This window comes from Parambassis ranga, chromosome 21 (genome assembly GCF_900634625.1).
Source record: "Parambassis ranga chromosome 21, fParRan2.1, whole genome shotgun sequence".
In the NCBI taxonomy this organism is placed as follows: Eukaryota; Metazoa; Chordata; class Actinopteri; family Ambassidae; genus Parambassis; species Parambassis ranga.
The window spans coordinates 5,855,627-5,873,399 of NC_041041.1; the positions used below are offsets into that span (position 1 = coordinate 5,855,627).

The following is a 17,773-nucleotide window of genomic DNA, read 5'->3' on the forward strand; positions in this document are numbered from 1 at the left end:
TAATGTTTTTATCATTTCTAACCTTTCACATTTCGCCTGCCAGTTGCTCTCGTCTGGTAAGCTTATGCTAACATGTGAAGGGTGAAAGTATTTATTCTGCACTGTTACCATGCAGTGTGTGTTCACATATATAGAAGTGTGCCCCTAACATGAAGTATTCATGTTTATATGTGTTTATCACTCAATAATGTGATTTTCATAAGTGTTTATGTGTTAGGACGTTTTATAGAAAATCAATTCGATACTGAATGTATTAAGAAGTAATTTCATAGTGTGTCATATAACTTTGTTTTCTGCAGTTCAGGCTGTGGCAGATGAGATCAGTTGTTTTTCTGCTCTCTGGAGAGAGCTCCGGTTGGTACAAGATGGTCATAAATTCAGACTAAGGACAGCAGCACCTTTGACCTGATAAAAGCCAGATTCTAAAGGAATGTGTTTTTTTCCCCGAGTGTCCAGTTTATGGTCACCCCTAGATCGGACTCACAACCTATGAGATTTAAGGAATTGAAGCTTTACCTTATTAGGGAATAAACACTAATAGTCTATTCGCTGTATGACCCAGGGTCTGCAGGGGGGGCAGTAGATGCCCCTGTGGGCCGGCAGGCAGGAACGCCCCTGTGGTATATCAATGTGTGAATTCTATGTCCAGTTGTTGTTGCGTTGTTCGTTCTTGTTGGTTGTTCTGTTCTTGTGTTGTTCTTGTTTGGTTCTTTGTGTTGCAACAACCCAGAGCTCTGTGACTCAGAATCTGCCTCATTGTTCAATTAATTGTAATCTTGAGACCAGAATTTATCCGCTCCTTCCTCATAAACCAACTCTGGAAGGTGATCAGAAGAAACAAGGGGAATTTCATCCCCGACACATGCTAAATAATATTTGGCATGTATAGTTAGAGTTTACCACAAAGACACACTGGATGTTTGCCAAAAATATATTTTATTCTGTTTATTCACAGAAAAAAAATGAACGTCATCTATATGGTGACCTCCACCTCCACCTGCCTTACTTTGATTGGTCAGTGAGTGTCTGTCAGCAGGAAGCTGAGGTCAGTGCCTGGAGCATACTCCACTGTGGGCTTCCCCCTGAAACATATGTCAATGTTATTGATGTGAGTGAGGTTCACTTGGTGTCTCTGTGTGTGTGTCTGTGTGTGTGTTACCTGATGAACAGTCTGGCTTTGGTGGTTCCGAGTAGTGTGGCTTTGTTTCCCTCCACCAGCAGCATGGATCCTTCCCTCAGACCCTGAAAACAACAGCAAAATAACATCTGTGCTATATGAGCTGATGTTTCATCTGTCACCTCTGACTCCTGTCACTCACCAGGACACATGGAGTATCAGGCTCTTCGTGGTACTGTGTGATCCTCTGCTCCCTTGTCTCCTGCACAAGAAGTAGGTTAAGTATGTTTTCTAAGGTAATGAATCACAACAAAGTCAAAATACAGACAATTAAAAGGATGTTGAGTTATTAGCACTTCCTGTTTGTTGTGGAACCATGAATAAAGTGAGAACTATTACTGTAATGTGCTAAAACTGACTGAGGTACATAGTGCTGAAAAATCTATGATGTATTATTATAACAACACAAACATATTGATTTTACAGTTTGCAGTAACCAACAGTGACCACTAGGAGGAGCTGTGTCCTTAACAACGCACAGCAGTCTTAAACATGTCAGCTCTTCTTTGACCTGAAGGCAGTGATCAAAGACTGAGGTGCTGATAGTGCTGATATAGCAGGTTTATAGCTATTGATAAGCAAAATTATCACTTTAAATAGCTGACAAATGCTGTGTCCTGTTACACTGCTGCAGTCTTATCCTGTGAAAGTTTAAACAAGTCAGTGACTCTTTAAACAGGATTACTGATCGAGCGGCTCACCCCCATGTGGCGGCTGTTGGGGTCGGGGTCCAGGTAGTGTGGGTTGATGTTGAAGGGGACGAGGCCGATGGCGGAGAAGGATGGAGGGTAGACGATGGGCATGTCATTGGTGGTGTTGATGCTGACTGTGGCCACGTTAGTGCCAGCGCTGGAGCCCATGTAGGGGACACCATCCTGGAGAGAAAGGGGGAGGATCCTGTGATTGATTCTAGTGTTGCATTATGGGTGTTTGTGGCGTTTTGATAATGATAATGACATTAATGTGTGCTTCACCTCCATCACTCTCTTCCTGATCTCCGTCAGCACCTTGTTGTCATAAAGGCTCTTCAGCAGCCGGAAGGTGTTTCCTCCTCCTACAAACAGAAACACTAAGTGAGGGGGTGCAGTGAAGGAATGAGAGAGAAAACAGGAAGAAGAAGCTGGAAGTGAAAGAGGGAAGAGAGGCCGCACAGCAGAGAGCAGACAGGGTCATTACTCACCAATAAAGATGCCCTCAGCCTTCCGAATGGCCTCGACGGGATCCGAGGCCTCGTGGATGCCGTCCACCTCATAACCTGCGGGAAACATCACCTGTTAGCACATACGGCACACAGCTGATCCACCTTCACAAAAAAACACAGGGTGGGACGACACAGAGAGCAACCATGCAACAAGAGAAAGAAAAAAGTGGATTCATCCTACAAAACTACACCAAAAAACAGCATCAGTGCACATAATAACACACAGCTGATTTACCTTTACACAAGTACAACAACACACAGAAAAACACAACACTATAAAACCTGTACAACAATATACAAAGACACAAAAATGCATAAAACAGTAAAAAGCACAATGAATCTGAAAAATTACCACACAAAAGAAAATATAAAGAGGGACTATCTAATGATACAGACATATTATTGAGACATATTATTACATAACACCATAAACTGATGAATGTTTAACACAGTCCTACCCAGAGTCTTCAGCTTGTCCCTGGCTGTCCTGGTGTAGGCGTCTCTGTCATGGAGAGCATAAGGAACAAACAGTACTCTCTTCACATCCCTGAAACACACACACACACACACACACACACACACACAGGGGTGCAGTGAGTGAATACATTGGAACATTTATAGGATAATTTGACCAAATGTCAAATATCTGCACACTACACTGACAGAACTCCAGATCTTTATCACCTAAGTGTCCATAAAGTTTATAGTCTGACACTGAAGCGCTGCAGGAGCCTCTGCTCTGTTTAAGTACATTTTTGAGAACATTAGCACAGATTTAATGGTTCACCGTGGATTTAACTTTTTGCAGAACTCCGCTGACAAATCTGTCGTTTTTAATAGCTGTTAAGCAATTGATAGAAGACTTATTCAAAAACAGATCAGCCCTGATCTACATCTACTGATGTTATCAGCTGATTTTTGTGTGCCGAATGTTCCACGTGACTCTTGTTGTACAGAAAACCCCAAACATTGTATGAATCTACATCAGCTGGCTGAATGACGACACAAGCTCTAAACTCTCTGTTCTATGAATGGAGCTCGCTGCCTGTCTGTGTGACTCACTCGCTTCTTGTCTGAACTCTGTGTTTAGCTGCAGTAAACTTACTTCCCGAAGAAGTCTGAGATCTGCTGCTGACAGTGGGCCAGGTACCCGCTGCCGTGCAGGGTGGAGTTGGACACCAGCAGGAGCCTCCTCTTCATGACGGGACGATGAAGGACTGTCGGAGCTCCGGCTCAGAGGCGGAAGAACCCCGGCGGCAGCGGAGTCCAGAGGTCCGGGTCAGAGTTCAGCTGTGATTCCACAGATATCACACACACATAAACTGTGTGTGTGTGTGTGTGTGTGTGTGCGTGCGTGCGTGCGTGCGTGTGTGTCACCGGAAACGCGGGTCTGTTCTTCCAAAACTACAAACCATCAGCAACTTTTAATATTTGTAGTTCTAAATATAAATTTATTATTATTATTATTATTATTATTATTATTATTAGGGGTTGTGTTTTCGTCTTTTTAACCTGCGGTACAACCCTAGTAGCCTACTTCCGGTGAAATTCTTTCACAATAAAAGTTTCCTCTGCTGCCTTAATCTATCATAACAGCTTTCCCTTCTTCTGTTAACAGACCTCTGATTCCTGGTATCACTGTATCACTGTTTTATTATAATAGGATATATTATAATATAATAACATGAAATCATTTTCGGTTCATCTCCTCAATGAACGACACACACCTGTACTGAGGATTCTTTGGAGTTCAGCGTTCAGTCCTGGTTTCTGCTCTGCGTCACACATGTCGGGAAGTCAGGCGTGGGCTACAAACGCGGGGTGGGGGGGGGGGGCACTTGAATGAAAAACATCTGGACTTGTCTCTTCGCATATTGAATACGCTATCAGCACTGACAGATGCCGAGCAGTTTAGGAGTTTGACCTAACGGCGCCCCTTCGTTTCTCAGACCGACTTCTACCGCCGATGATGGGTCAGTGCAGGACGTGCTGGACCGGGATCCTCATCCTACTGCCTGCCTGTGAGTGCCGCCTGATCTCTGGGTTCTCTCTCCCCCCTCTCTGGTCTGAAAGGCTGAGTGGAAGGGTGGAGGAGGACAAATCAGCAACTTTATTAAAGTAGAAGTAGGCCAACAACCCGCCATGGCAGTCTGGTACAAGTTAGAAAGACCAGGGCTGAACTGAAACGGTATTCTGTTGATTTGAGTTAGGCTACATTGCGTGTTTAAGGTTATGATTAGGGTTTAGGCTAGACTCTCCTGTTGAGTCATGTTACTGGCAGCATTATTGAACAGAACACCATGACAGTTAGGTGAATATTGTTATCTGGATCTCTATTTCTATTTGGAAAGCCATTTATATTACATATGTAGATATAAATAGCAGTATGTCCCATTTATGTATTTATTTACAGTAGTTTTAAACTACAGAAAAGGAAGAGAGGAGCTGAGGCTGTTTACTATACTAAGGCACAGCATTAATATGTAACAAAAAAAAATATTATAATGCTGCTTTTGGAAACAAAGAAAACTAATATGTAATTCATTTTATAGCCTATGGCTCTTCCATTTATTTATTAAAGTATTTGCAGAAGAGGACCACAGAGCAGACCAGCTGCTGTGGAAGTGGAGCTATAAAAATATAGTAAAATGATTTAAATATTTCAGCATAAATGCTTGAAATGTAAAGCAGGCCAGAATACTGAAATATATAAAAAGTGTGATGCACATTAAGGAGCACCACTACCTGGTGTAAAGCTGCTAGCTGTGATGTATGCCTGCCTCAGACGATGAGACCGACTCCTTTAAGACAGTCTGCATCATGACATACCCTACGTCCTGGAACTTTTCCAGGCTGAAGCTTTAGGGAAATCCACGTCATCCACGGCAGCATTCTAAGAAATTTTGTAGGATGATTCAAAGGCACAGTGTTTGTCTCAACTCGTTTGGATTTCTACAAAAACTTTATGATCATCACATCTTTTCCATCTTTGACTCTAAAACTGATCTGAATAATGTAGAAATATGCATTTTTTTGTTTGTTTTTGTCTTATGCTGTTATGTTAATAGGAATATGTAGGCTACAGCTTGCTGCTAGCATATGCTCATTTATGCTAATGTTATTATTTGTTTACAATCATGAATCTTTATTGCTTTAGCCTTGTAGTCCAGTGAACAGTGAACCTGTGGGGTAAATGCTTGAGCTTTGATTTTGGTGCTTATTTGCTTTATTCATCTGTCTCCCTGCAGGTCTGCAGTCTGTCATGGTCTCTCAGTCACCTCCTCTCTGCATGGTTTGTGATGGGTCCAGTCCAGTTTGTAAAGCCGGTGTCTGCCGCAGTAACTGCGATATGGTTGCTATTTGCTTCAGCTATGAAGACATCTGCGTCGCCATATGGTGAGACTTTCATTTACAGACACTTTGTAGGTACTTTGCAGGACACACATACATGTTGTGTGTTGAAGATAGTGGGTTTTCATCTGTTTGTTTCTGTTTGCTTTGGACTGTTGTTTCATAATTTGCTTTCATATTTGTCCTCTTTTTCAGGAGGGAGACCAATAACACGGTGACAGTGCAAACAATGTGTCATAACCGCACTCTGCCTCTGGAGGGCGTTGATCCTGGGCTTCGGCTTCTGAACTCTGTCTCCACTGAGTGTCACATGGTCCCACAGCCGACCAAGGAGGGAGCTGTGATGGTTTGTGGCTGCGACAGTGACGAGTGTAACGATGAATTCCACCTTCACAAAGGTAAACAAATGGATGGACAGATGGATGACTGAATTGATGAACAGGTGAATGAATGAATTGATTTGTCTCTGCAGAACTCTCTGGACTGCGGGGTAGGGATTTGATCCTGGTGGTGGTGATCAGTCTGTCTCCTGTCCTGGTTACCATAGTTACTGCTGTCACGTTGTACTTCTACTATAAACGACGAGGCAGTTAACCCTCACTGGCCCACCAAACACCCCTTAGAGCTCTGCCAGACTTTTACATGTCAGGTGGCAGAGTGTGGAGAGCACACCTCCTTAAGGACAAGAGAGGTGGAGTCAGCGACTTTTGAACTGTGGCAGTGATGGTTTCCAGCAGTGGATCACACATTGTGGAGATTCTCAGCTGCAGCACAACAACACCGGGTGTTTCCTGGTGTCAGAGGAGGCATGCATCGTTTCTTCTTCTGACTGTAATGCATCACTTCTACACAAAATAAAGCTCTGAGAACATCTTCTCATCTCCACCACCTCCTGCTGTAAACCCTGGACCAGTTCCATGAGGTTAAAGGCTTCCTCTTCTTCATCATCTTACCCTTCTTCCTGTGTTGTGGTTTCATTGTAGTCTGACTAATGAGCTGGAATAAACCTGTTAGAGCTCACAGTGTTTCAGCTTTATTTCTTATGACAGTATTTCTTCATGCAGGCTTCTCATGGGCTGCAGAGTTAGGACGATGGTCAGTCTGGCTCCTGTCCGGGTTAACTTAGTTGCCAACACCCTGTTGTGTTCCCACCAAACACACAACAGAGCTCTGCCGGGCTTTGAATGTGCCTTGTGGTGGCCCTGGTGCTCATGGGGAAAAACAGGGAGGCTTATGCAGAAAAAATACTGAAAGCTGAAAACAAATACAGTCATTATTCAGTTTAAAATATATCATTTGATTTGATTTTGAAAGTATTTTTTTTAATTACTAAAATTACTCTTAAAAATATTAATATCTTGTATTGAAAAACAAAAAAACAGTGAAATATGTTAATTTTCTGCTTGTAAATATTTAATTGTGACATTATGAATAAAATGTATGAATCAAGAAAAATACAAAAACAAATATTTTGTTTTAACTCGTTTCTCCTGTTTCAACCTTGTCAATAAAGTTTTATAACACTTTTTTATAAGTCGTCTGAAGTTTAAAAGCATCTTAAAGCAGATCGTTGTGTCTGTAACCAGCGCTCCTCCACTGACACAGTTCTGGTTCCGCCGCTGTGCGTCACTCCGTGGAGGAGTCAGGCGCAGAAACGGAGGCAGCAGCAGCAGCGGGGGGCGGGGCGAAGCCACATCTGGATGAAAAACATCTGGACTTCTCTCTCTGCATACATGAGAGATTTTACGTTGAGGAACCGGGGCTGAACACCGACACACGGACACCACGACTGATCGAGCGCCCGTTGCTTTCTCCGGCACGACTTCGCCCGCTAATGATGTCTCGGTGCCGGACGGGTTGGACCGGGATCCTCGTCCTACTGACTGCCTGTGAGTGCTGCCTTATCTCCGGGCTTTTTCTTACTTACTTTTCCTGGGAGCTGTTTGTGGAGGTCTGAAAGGCCGAGCTCAGGGAAGAGGGTTTTGTTTTGGGAGAAGTACTCGGATACTTTAACAAAAGTCCAAAGTACTGAAAGTAAAAGGCAGGTTAGATTGTTTCAGCATCATTGAAGTATCACTAGTAAAAGTTTTATGGTCACCATAAAGTATCAGCAGTAACAGTTTGTGTAGTAAAACTTACTTTTTGATTATTGATCCTGCAGGTGGAGCTATTTTATTGTCTCATGTGGCAAAATTCTGAATCTTGATTGGTTCACACATGTTGCTGAGGAAATCCTCATCCACAGATATCTGATTAATACTCAGACTCAGTAATCATGGTATAAACTGTTTTTTATGAGAAACTAAATATTCTCTTGGATTTAAACTGATTAAATTAGAAAATATATTTCAAAATAAAAGCATGACGTATTATAGTTGTGTTATAAATGTGGGTCTGTGCTGTAAATCAATGTGTTTTCATCACAGTCTTTAAAAGCAGCCCATTATCTCATATTTAACAAAGAGTGAGTGTATCTGAAATGCCTTATGAATAAACACACACACACACACACACACACACACACACACACACACACACACACACACACACACACACACACACACACACACTGGCTTCTTGGCAATGATTAAGACATTGGAGAAGACAGAGACTGGCACTGGAAGAAAGTGTGTGCTTGTGTCAATTATACAGCAGCTAAACATTGAGACATTAACGAAGAAAAAATTGAACAAAGTGTTTTTTATTTGTGGTCACAAACTGTAGGAAAGAAATGATGTGAATCTTTTTATCCACAGGAGGGTGTGTAGCACAAGTAATTGTTTAGATGGCAATTTAGGATAAAGTTCAAAAAAACAACACACACACACACACAGCCACTGCAAAAGCAGCAGTCATAGTAGCTTTCCTTTATCCTCCCCTCAGAGAACAAGACAAACCATCTAAAAACTGAAGATGGTCCAACAAAGAAAAGCTTCTCTTCACTTCCAGGCTGGCAGTATGATCTCGTCTTTATGCTAAGCTAAGCTAAGATTAATCTGAATGTCTAAGTGTGAGCTAGAAAGTTTTCAGAAAAGTCAAACTCTTCTTCTTTGGGACATAAAACACACAGTGACCTGAGTGCTGTGTGTATGCACATAAATCTTTTGTGTGTGTGTAGTGAATAAACCGGCAGTTGTGATAGAGAGGGCCTCCTCTGAGTGTGGAGTGCTTCGTTTTCCCATGAGCCTTTGAGGGCGGAGCACTGGATGCTAACTTGGCTCTGAGCGCAGCTCACTGCTGGCTTCAATTTATTCCTGGAGGAGCTCACGCTCATGTTTGTAGGTCTGTCCTTGTGAGGACCCTCGCTGACACAATGCCTCCTGAGGCCGCCGGCCCTGAACGTAACCTCAGTGACCTCAGAGGGACGACTGAGAACAACATATTGTGCAGAAATAGTTAAGATTTAATGATAGTTACTTAGTATTTTATCTTTAGTTTTATTGTCCACAACTATTAATTTTTTGGATTGGTGTCACATTATTCACATTTATTTTACAAAATCTTTATCGTTGATCATTAACTTACATTGAAAATGACCTTAATAAATAAACAAGTTTGAAAATTAAAAAAAGAACAGGCATAAAATAGCAGTCATTTTATTTTTTATGGTAATAAAGATATCTATACCACAACATATTGAGCATTTTTGTGCACTTTGCACACATTTAAGCTATGCTCATTTTAGTTTGTATGCTAATATCTTTTTAAAAGTCTTTTTTAGCCTTTGTTTTGTTTTTACAGCTATTTCTGAACTGTTATATCATGGTACCAGCTGTACGTGTTTTCCACAGACTCACACTGGCCCTCACAAAGATAGCTTTAAGTGTGTGTGTGTGTGTGTGCACACAATGTGCTGCTGATTTTAATTACAGTGAGTTTTTGCTTCTCAGCTCTTTCTGTTTTTTTTTCTTCCTTTGTCTTCACCTCAGTTGGAAGAAACATCTGGAACAGCTTCTGCTGTGTGTGTGTGTGTGTGTGTATGTGTAATGAAGTGCTGTATGTTTATGTGTAGAATGCTGTATGTGTGTACATAATTATGATGCAGTGTGGTTTGGGTTTGTGTGTGTAATTGACTGAGTGTTTACGCAGATATGCATGCAACACTGGCATCTCTGTTTGTGTGTGTATTTGTTCTGTGTGTATCTTTGTGAGGACCCACACATTTTATATCACTTTATGCTTTGACTTTAATATATTTTTCCACTACATTTATTTATTTTTTTAAGCAAAAAGCTGCTGGGAAAAAGTACTTTAGATGCCTGGCAGTACTTTTACATACTGAACATTTTGAGTGAGTATTTTATGTGATGATACCTTCAGGGTCCTCACAAGTGTAGAAGGACAGTGTGTAGTGTTTTTGTTGAGCTGTCATTTTTGTGTCATCTGGGTGTGATCATGATGTGGCAGGGAAGCACAGACACACACACACACACACTGCAGATATTCAGATACACAGCGACAACAAAACACAAATACTGTGATGAAAGTGAGTTTTGCTTCAGCTTGTTTGGCTGCATGCGAATGTTGTTTAGGTTTAAAGAAACACACCCATATCCTGCTTATATGATATGATGCTGTACACAGCACACACACACACACTGAGCTGCCTAAATCTAAGAACTGTACCCTATAAATATGCATGTCATTCCCCACATAAATCTGACTTTGTTGGAATGTCCCATGCTGCTGTCTGACTTGTGTCTGTCGCCCTGCAGGTATCCCGGTCCGCTCATTCAGGCTGAACTACAACTATTGTAAGTGGTGTGACGTGTCCAGTCCAGTGTGCAAAGACAGCGTCTGCAGTAGTGGCTGCAACCTGTCCTCCTTCTGCAACATCACTGAGGAGATCTGCATCGCCATATGGTGAGACTCTTCTTAATTACAGTAGACCTAAAACACACCATGAAAACACACACCACAGGTTCAAGTTTGTAGATTGATTGATCAATATAGTGATCTGTAGATGATGTTTATGTTGAGTGGCTGTTTGGAGCCTTACAGTGGTAACATGTATGTTGTTGTTGTTTTGTATCTCTGGGTGGTTGTTGTGTATCCTCCTCTGTTTTTTATTGGTTGTTGTGTATCCTCTTGTGTTGTTTTGTGTTTTTTTATTGGTTGTTGTGTATCTTCTTTTGTTGTTTTGCATTTTTACCTTTACAGGTTTATGGAGCTGTCAAAGTAGTACATTGCAGAACAACAGACGTACACTCACATTTTTCCTTTTCCTTTAGTCGTGTCTTTATCTGGATAAATGTTTAGTGATTTATGTTCCTTGTTCAGTAAAAGAGAAGTGAAATAAACAAAAAATAATATATCCCAAAGCACTCTGTGTCCATAAAAATGCTGGGACATCATTGTTATTCTTCAAAGTGAGCCAGCAGAGAATAGAAGAGTACAGCTGAGCTGCTCCAGCATGTTTTTGATCATCATTATGAAACATCATGAAGTGATTTCTCTCAGTGCTACTGTTGCAGGAAAAAAACACATGAAGAAACTCGTGCCTTAGTGTTTTCGTACTCGGTTCCTCTCAGTTGTTTTCCATGTTAGACAGAATCCGTGGAGCTTGAAACCTCCTCACCACTCCACTGCCACTGCTGCCTTTATGACTGGAAAGTTTTTGCTGATTGGTGCTGGGATCCCCCTTGCTGCACCCCCATCTCATTTCCTGTTCACGTCAGCACGCCCAGCCGACCCTCCCAGGCTTCTACAGGAAACCAGAGATAAGAAAGAACTGACAGAGGAGAAGAGAGCAGAGGGGAACGAGTTCATCCAGGCCAAGCTCACACTCAGTGTCCTACTTCCCTTATTTTACTCATGTACTGTTTTTAGTTACAAGTTTGAGCTACTTCCCATCTCACTTCAGATTCTATGTTGAGAAGTGAAGGTTTTAAAGAACTTTGTGGTGGCACAGAAATAAGCAGACATGCTAAAGCTGCTTTTAATGCTGTTCATTTGTGAGAACTGTCTCACCTGGTCTGACCCTTACAGACAGATCTCAGGCCTCTTCTGTTAATGAATCAAGCAAATTATGTGATAATTAGTTTTTTCGTTTGCCCTATTTTTCAGGAGGAAGACTAACAACACAGTGATGGTACAAACAATGTGTCACCGCCCCACTCTGCCACTGGAGGGCGTTGACCCTGGCCTGCTGCTGAACTTCACCTCCCGGGAGTGTCACGTGGTCCCACAGCCTGCAGAGGATGGAGACATGATGGTCTGCGGCTGCCAGGGTGATCACGAATGTAACGACAAACTCATCTTCGACAAGGGAGCCAATGGTAAACAAAGGGAGGGGTGAACTGATGAATGGATGAGAACACAGATGAATGAGTGAGTGACAGTATTTGTTCTTGCAGGTTTCTCCAGGCTGCAGAGTAAGGATGTGATCCCCGTGGTGGTGGTCAGTTTGGTGCCTCCTATCCTGGTTGCCATAGTTGCCACGGTTGCCTTTTACTTCTACCGCATACGCCACCCTGACAAACCCGGTCCTCCTGTGCGCCCTGACTGGGCTACCAAATGCACCCCAGAGCTCTACCAGGCTTTGGACCTGCCACGTGGTGCCCAAGGAGATAGAGGAGGAGGAGTGATGGGTCCTGGGACTGAACAGGAGGAGTCTAATGCTAAGGTGCCATCTCATAACAATGACACCATTATGACAGACTGGCAGGGCCAGCCAGTCGAACTGCTGCCCATCAAGTTGGAGGGGCTGGTGGGGAAGGGGCGCTTTGCGGAGGTATGGAGAGGACGCCTGCTGCAGGGTGAGAGAGGCGGAGTCAGCAGCTATGAAACGGTGGCGGTGAAGGTGTTTCCAGCTGTTGAATATGCCTCGTGGAGGAACGAGTGTTCCATCTTCTCAGATTCTGAGTTGCAGCATGACAACGTGGTGCGATTCCTGGCAGCTGAGGAAAGGGGTCCACCGGGACACACGCTCCGGACTTATTGGCTGGTTTTGGCCTATCACAGCCTTGGAAACCTGCAGGACTTCCTCGCATCTAACATCCTGAGCTGGGAGGAGCTTGTTGCCATGGCAGGCAGCATTGCTAAAGGAGTGGCTCACCTCCACAGTGACACCACACCAAGCGGGGCACCAAAGGTAAACTCAACATAAGCTGCATGCTGATTTGAGTATTTGTACCAGTCTTGATGATCATGATTTTTGTTGCTGGTCTCCTGTACGGTAGGTGCCAGTCGCCCATCGGGATCTAAAGGGCAGTAATGTTGTGGTAAAGAACAGGAAGGAGTGCGCACTGTGTGACTTTGGTCTGGCTTTAAGGTTGGACCTCTCCCTCACGGTGGATGACTTCGCCAACAGCGGACAGGTGAGCTGTGTGGGCTGAATGCACCAATGGCTCATCTGTATGTATCATGACCTGTATGTGTGGATTCCTCCTGTCCAGGTTGGGACAGCGCGCTACATGGCACCTGAGGTGCTTGAGTCCAGGGTGAACCTGGAAGACCTCGAGGCCTTCAAACAGATGGATGTGTACTCCATGGCTCTGGTCCTGTGGGAGATGTCCTCCCGCTGTCACGCTATCGGAGGTAAGAGACAACAAGAGAACTGCCTGTCTGCCTGTGCTTTTTTTTACACTCAGGAACTCAGGTGATAAGCTCAGTCCTCGATATTGGCCAGTCCAAGGTAATCAGAGTGTTTCCAGCTGTAAACAAATGTGTAGTTGAATAGGTTTGTGTATGTTGATATTTGTGTTGGTGCAGAGGTGAAGAGCTATGAGCCGGCGTTTGGTTCCAAAGTTTGTGAGCAGCCGTGTGTGGAGAGTATGAGAGACCTGGTGCTGAGGGACCGGGGCCGGCCGGACATCCCGTCAGCGTGGTTGCAGCACCAGGTCAGAAAGAGTCCAACTGCAACACAACAACACAATACCACGAGTCACAAAATAACCTCCAAAATACTACTAATGATAATGATAATCACTCATAGACCCTTTGAGTTTTTTACTCTTGTTAGTGTTAGTTTGTGTCTTCAACTGTCTCGCTGTCCAACAGGGGATGAGCGTCTTCTGCTCAACTATCGTTGAGTGCTGGGATCATGACCCTGAGGCCAGACTCACTGCTCACTGTGTGGTGGAGCGATTAAACGCCCTTCAGCAGGGGGACAAAGAGGAGGAGGAAGAAGGAGAGGGGGAGAGAGGGGAGGAAGGTGAGCAGGAAGGAGGGGGGCAGGAGTAAGGAGACGAGAAGGACTCCACAATGACTGGATTCACTCCTCCTCCTCCTCCTCCTACAGGTACAAAGAGGCACTACAGGTCATATCCCATGATCCCCTGCCTGACACTGGTTCTGGATCTGACTCCTGCTATAGATCTGCTGGCAGAGACGCACACTCAGTTTGTTGTATGAAAATAATTCATTTCTTTGGAGCTGGTCTCCATTTTTGTTTTGTTGTATTTTTATGTAATAGTGTTCATTACTATACATGTATGAATAACCCTGTGGAGTACATTTGTGCCTGATTAGAAGGCACTACATGCAGTTATCTGACTCCAGACAGTCAATAATTACAGGGCCTGAAAGTTTTATACATAATTATTATGAAGTTTGTGTTGTTGCTGGGACATGGAAAAGGAAAAGAAGGTCATCCAAAGTGCTCACAGTTTACTGAATACAAACCACTACATGATGACATCATCATTCTGTTGTTCTTTTTGACGATTAAGTTTGTTTTTGTACAGCTTGTGTAGAGCTACAGTCATCTTTCAGATACATTTCAGTCTCAGAGGAAGTCACACATTCTAACAAACTACACAAGTAAGCTTCATTTTCACTGAGGGCCACTTTCAAACCTGTATTTTAGTACATTTGGGAATTGATTAGTATGGGTTAGGGTTACATAATCTTAATCTTAATTTTTCCTTTTTGACTTCAGAAATGACTTTGATGAGTCTTTTAACTGTTTTCATTTGAACTTAAAATAGCACACAGTCAGGGTTTCTGGTTTATTTTTTATTGTGCTTGAGGTCACATGACATGACCGATTTTCTCATTAGGGTCTGAAAAAAAAAGTGTGACCACAACACAGACAAAAATGAAGGAGAAACGCCCAGTTACTTACAAAATATGTCAAGGCGTGTTGTTGAGGAAAAACTGCTGTTAAATTTAAAGATGTTTTGTAAGCATAGATTCACAGACAGTGACAAACCAGAAACATGTTGCTTAAGTATTATATAATATTTATATGGATCAGTAATTGTTTCAAACCATTCCATTATGTAGCACTTATAGTGACCACTGAGTGTGGCGAGTGTTAGGTTTTAACCTCTTGGACTTTACGCCGTGGAATCACAGACACAGGTTTTTCTTTCAGTCTTACTTCCAGCTGATTTTTCCCAGAGTCAAAGAGGAGTTAATGTAATCAGACAGAGAGTTCATTCATTAGTCCCTTACAGCCATCAGTCACAGTCTCATACTTCAGTCAGACTGGATCCTCCAGCACTAATCACATTTAACTCTGTCTGAAGTTCAAAGTTTCAGCCTCTGTCACAGAGTGTGGGAACACAGCACACAGACAGGAAGTAAAACTCCTCACAAACCTGCAGAACTACAGAGTAGAACCTGTTTCATGTTGTTTGGATCATTGAAACTAAGAGAAGACCTCAAACAGCCTGAGACAAAAACCTCAAGGTCAGATTAAAGATTATATTATATTATTAGAACAACGGCACCGGGAGAACATGCACATACAGACCAGATTCCCCTGGTCCCTGAGTCCCTGGTCTCTGTCCCCTCCAGGGTCCTGTGCAGCCCTTGGGCTCTTCTTTTATTGTCTGTTGTTTTGAATCATGTCTCAGTTGTTTTCCTGGCTTTGATTTTTTTGCCTGCTTTAGGTCACTTCCTGTCTTATTTTGAAATTCTAGTTTCCTCTTATGTCTTTGCGTGTTAAACTTCCTCTTGTGGTTCCCTCCTTGTTGGTTACCTGCCCTGATTGTTTTCACCTGTGTCTTGTTAACCTGTGTTGTTCCTGTTCCCATGATCCCCAGTCCTCAGTGTTTCAGCAGTTTCTGTTTCTCCTGCCTTCTCTGTCCAGGTTTGTTCCTGTTTTTTTTATATCTCTGTTCGTATTTTGTTAGTTTTATTGCTCTTGTAGCTTTTGTAGGTTTGGTTTTATGGACTTCAGGCTTTAAGAAAACAGTATGTTTGTACGTAACTGATTAACTCCTCCAATAACTCCAGACATAAAGAACTGAAATCAGCCTGAGACAAGGACATCAAAGGTCAAGTGTATGATTTATTAGAAGAATTTAAACAATATTCTTGGAGAAATAGTTGGAAATTATCTAGAAAACTTTTATTAAACTATTTTAACATGCAGTTCTATGGAGATTTCAGCCCCAAGTGGCCACATGAGGAACTGCATTTTTTTAACATTGTCAACAGAATGTTAACAGAATAACAGAACATTGGTGCTCTCTTCTCCATAAGTCTAAGATGGCGTCAGATTTTCCAGGTGATTGAGATGAACGTTTAAAATGTGGTCATTCAAATTTAGTGCAATGTTAAAACTGTTTGTAACAGGTGCAGAGCACTGAAACAGTCTGTGTGGACTTTTTAACATCTCTTCACTGCTCAGCCTTCATTCATAAGACTGTTGTCGGTCTTCAGGATCCATGAACATAATGTCATCTCTGTGGTCACTAGGAGTTGATCACAGTATATTCTGGTGTTTATGTGTCACCTTTGTTACAAAGTAACTTTAAAATAGAAAGTGGGTTTTTAGAGATACTTTGTTAATCCCAAAGGGGAAATTCAGGAATGTTATTTACATTAAATTGAAATGTGTAATCAAGTTACACATTGATTAAAAATCTTTTGTACATGTATTGTTGTTCATTTTATGTCATGCAGACACTGACATGTATAAGCGGAAACATTAAATATTGAACAATATCAAAAGTGCATTTGAAACAGAAGACATGTGAACACAGAGACTAGAAGACATATGACAGAGTGATCTTTGTGCTGTTTCTACTGGTGGAAAGTAATAAAGTACATTCACTCATTTAGTATTTATACTCTACTGAAGTTTGTCCATATAAAACAGAGAGAACAATTCCCCAAACATAGTCACAGTGCAGCAGAACTGAGTCATGAGTTAAATCCATCACTGATGTGTCTCTGTCCAGGTTTTAGGAACGTGTTCTTTGTGCAGCATACATGAGCTGAGAGGTAACAGTAATTATCTGTAGAGCTGATTACTGCTGCTGATTCCAACCCTGCCCCTCTACCATCAGCATGCTTCCTGTTGGCTGCTGATATATTCAGACCAAGTTGTATTAAAATGCTTTTTGGTCTGACTGACACATTTAGGACTGTTTTAAATCAGTTTTATTAGGACAGGGTTGTCTTAATGTGGTTAACTTCAGTGAAGACAAATATTTGTTCTAAACTTTGATGCAGGAGCTCCAAATATATTTCATTCTTTTTAACCTGCATGTCCATTTAAAGATAAATGTCTTTGTCACCTCTTCTTCTTGGATCTTCTTCTGATGGTGTGAGTCTGACTGGTTGTCAGGACTGAGCTCAGTGTATTTAGCTGAATGTAGGAAATTTGAATGAAAATATCACAATGTGTGCATAATGTAGCTCTCAGTGTAAGTTCAGTCATGAAGACTCTATTTCACATCATCCACCTCTTATCTCTATCCGCTTCCCTCTTCCCCATCCTCGCACTCTCTCACTGCACTGCACTCCCTCTAGTGATCTCCCACATAGTCAGGTGTTTAATAGATGGCACCTCCCTCACCAATCAGCTGTCGATCCATCCCTCTCCTGCCCAATCACAGCGTAGCAAGAAATTTAAAAGCCTCTGTCTCTTCTCCAGCTGTCTCCTGATCGAACCCAGCAACGATTCTGTGCTGCTCTATGCTGCAATCAACTGGCATTATTCCTCCTCCTGAACTCACTCAATCTAACTTCAGATCCAATCCCGTCTCCCCTGCACCCGCGCCTGCAGTGGCTTCTCACTCTCCCGCTGCCGCTACTCCACTCATTCCCTCGACATGCTCAATCAAACACTTCAGTGCCAGTCTTTG

The 17,773-nt window shown here is 42.5% G+C and overlaps 3 protein-coding genes across 4 annotated transcripts; 2 read left to right on the plus strand and 1 right to left on the minus strand.

The window, feature by feature from the left end:
- Window positions 1-917: 917 nt before the first annotated feature.
- On the minus strand, window positions 918-4,236 carry LOC114426658 (alpha-aspartyl dipeptidase). 2 transcript variants are annotated; one of them, XM_028394201.1, is made up of 9 exons: window positions 4,106-4,236; window positions 3,484-3,668; window positions 2,837-2,925; window positions 2,358-2,432; window positions 2,152-2,231; window positions 1,879-2,052; window positions 1,320-1,379; window positions 1,160-1,242; window positions 918-1,082 (listed from the first exon to the last, which is right to left on the minus strand). In XM_028394201.1, exons 2-9 carry the CDS (start codon window positions 3,576-3,578, stop codon window positions 1,016-1,018), a joined length of 723 nt encoding a protein of 240 aa, XP_028250002.1. In that variant the 5' UTR covers window positions 3,579-3,668; window positions 4,106-4,236; the 3' UTR covers window positions 918-1,015. The 2 variants fall into 2 exon arrangements, with proteins under 2 accessions (XP_028250002.1, XP_028250003.1); XM_028394202.1 differs by lacking the exon at window positions 4,106-4,236 and having other exon boundaries at window positions 3,484-3,701.
- Window positions 4,237-4,256: 20 nt separating this feature from the next.
- Window positions 4,257-7,196, plus strand: LOC114426663 (TGF-beta receptor type-2-like). The gene is made up of 4 exons (XM_028394209.1): window positions 4,257-4,399; window positions 5,627-5,774; window positions 5,925-6,127; window positions 6,202-7,196. Exons 1-4 carry the CDS (start codon window positions 4,345-4,347, stop codon window positions 6,321-6,323), a joined length of 528 nt encoding a protein of 175 aa, XP_028250010.1. The 5' UTR covers window positions 4,257-4,344; the 3' UTR covers window positions 6,324-7,196.
- A 221-nt stretch (window positions 7,197-7,417) lies between these two features.
- Window positions 7,418-16,467, plus strand: LOC114426630 (TGF-beta receptor type-2-like). Its single transcript, XM_028394158.1, has 8 exons — window positions 7,418-7,618; window positions 10,445-10,592; window positions 11,796-12,007; window positions 12,086-12,822; window positions 12,911-13,048; window positions 13,127-13,268; window positions 13,443-13,570; window positions 13,731-16,467. The coding sequence occupies exons 1-8, from the start codon at window positions 7,564-7,566 to the stop codon at window positions 13,911-13,913; spliced, it is 1,743 nt and encodes a 580-aa protein (XP_028249959.1). The 5' UTR covers window positions 7,418-7,563; the 3' UTR covers window positions 13,914-16,467.
- Window positions 16,468-17,773: the final 1,306 nt, after the last annotated feature.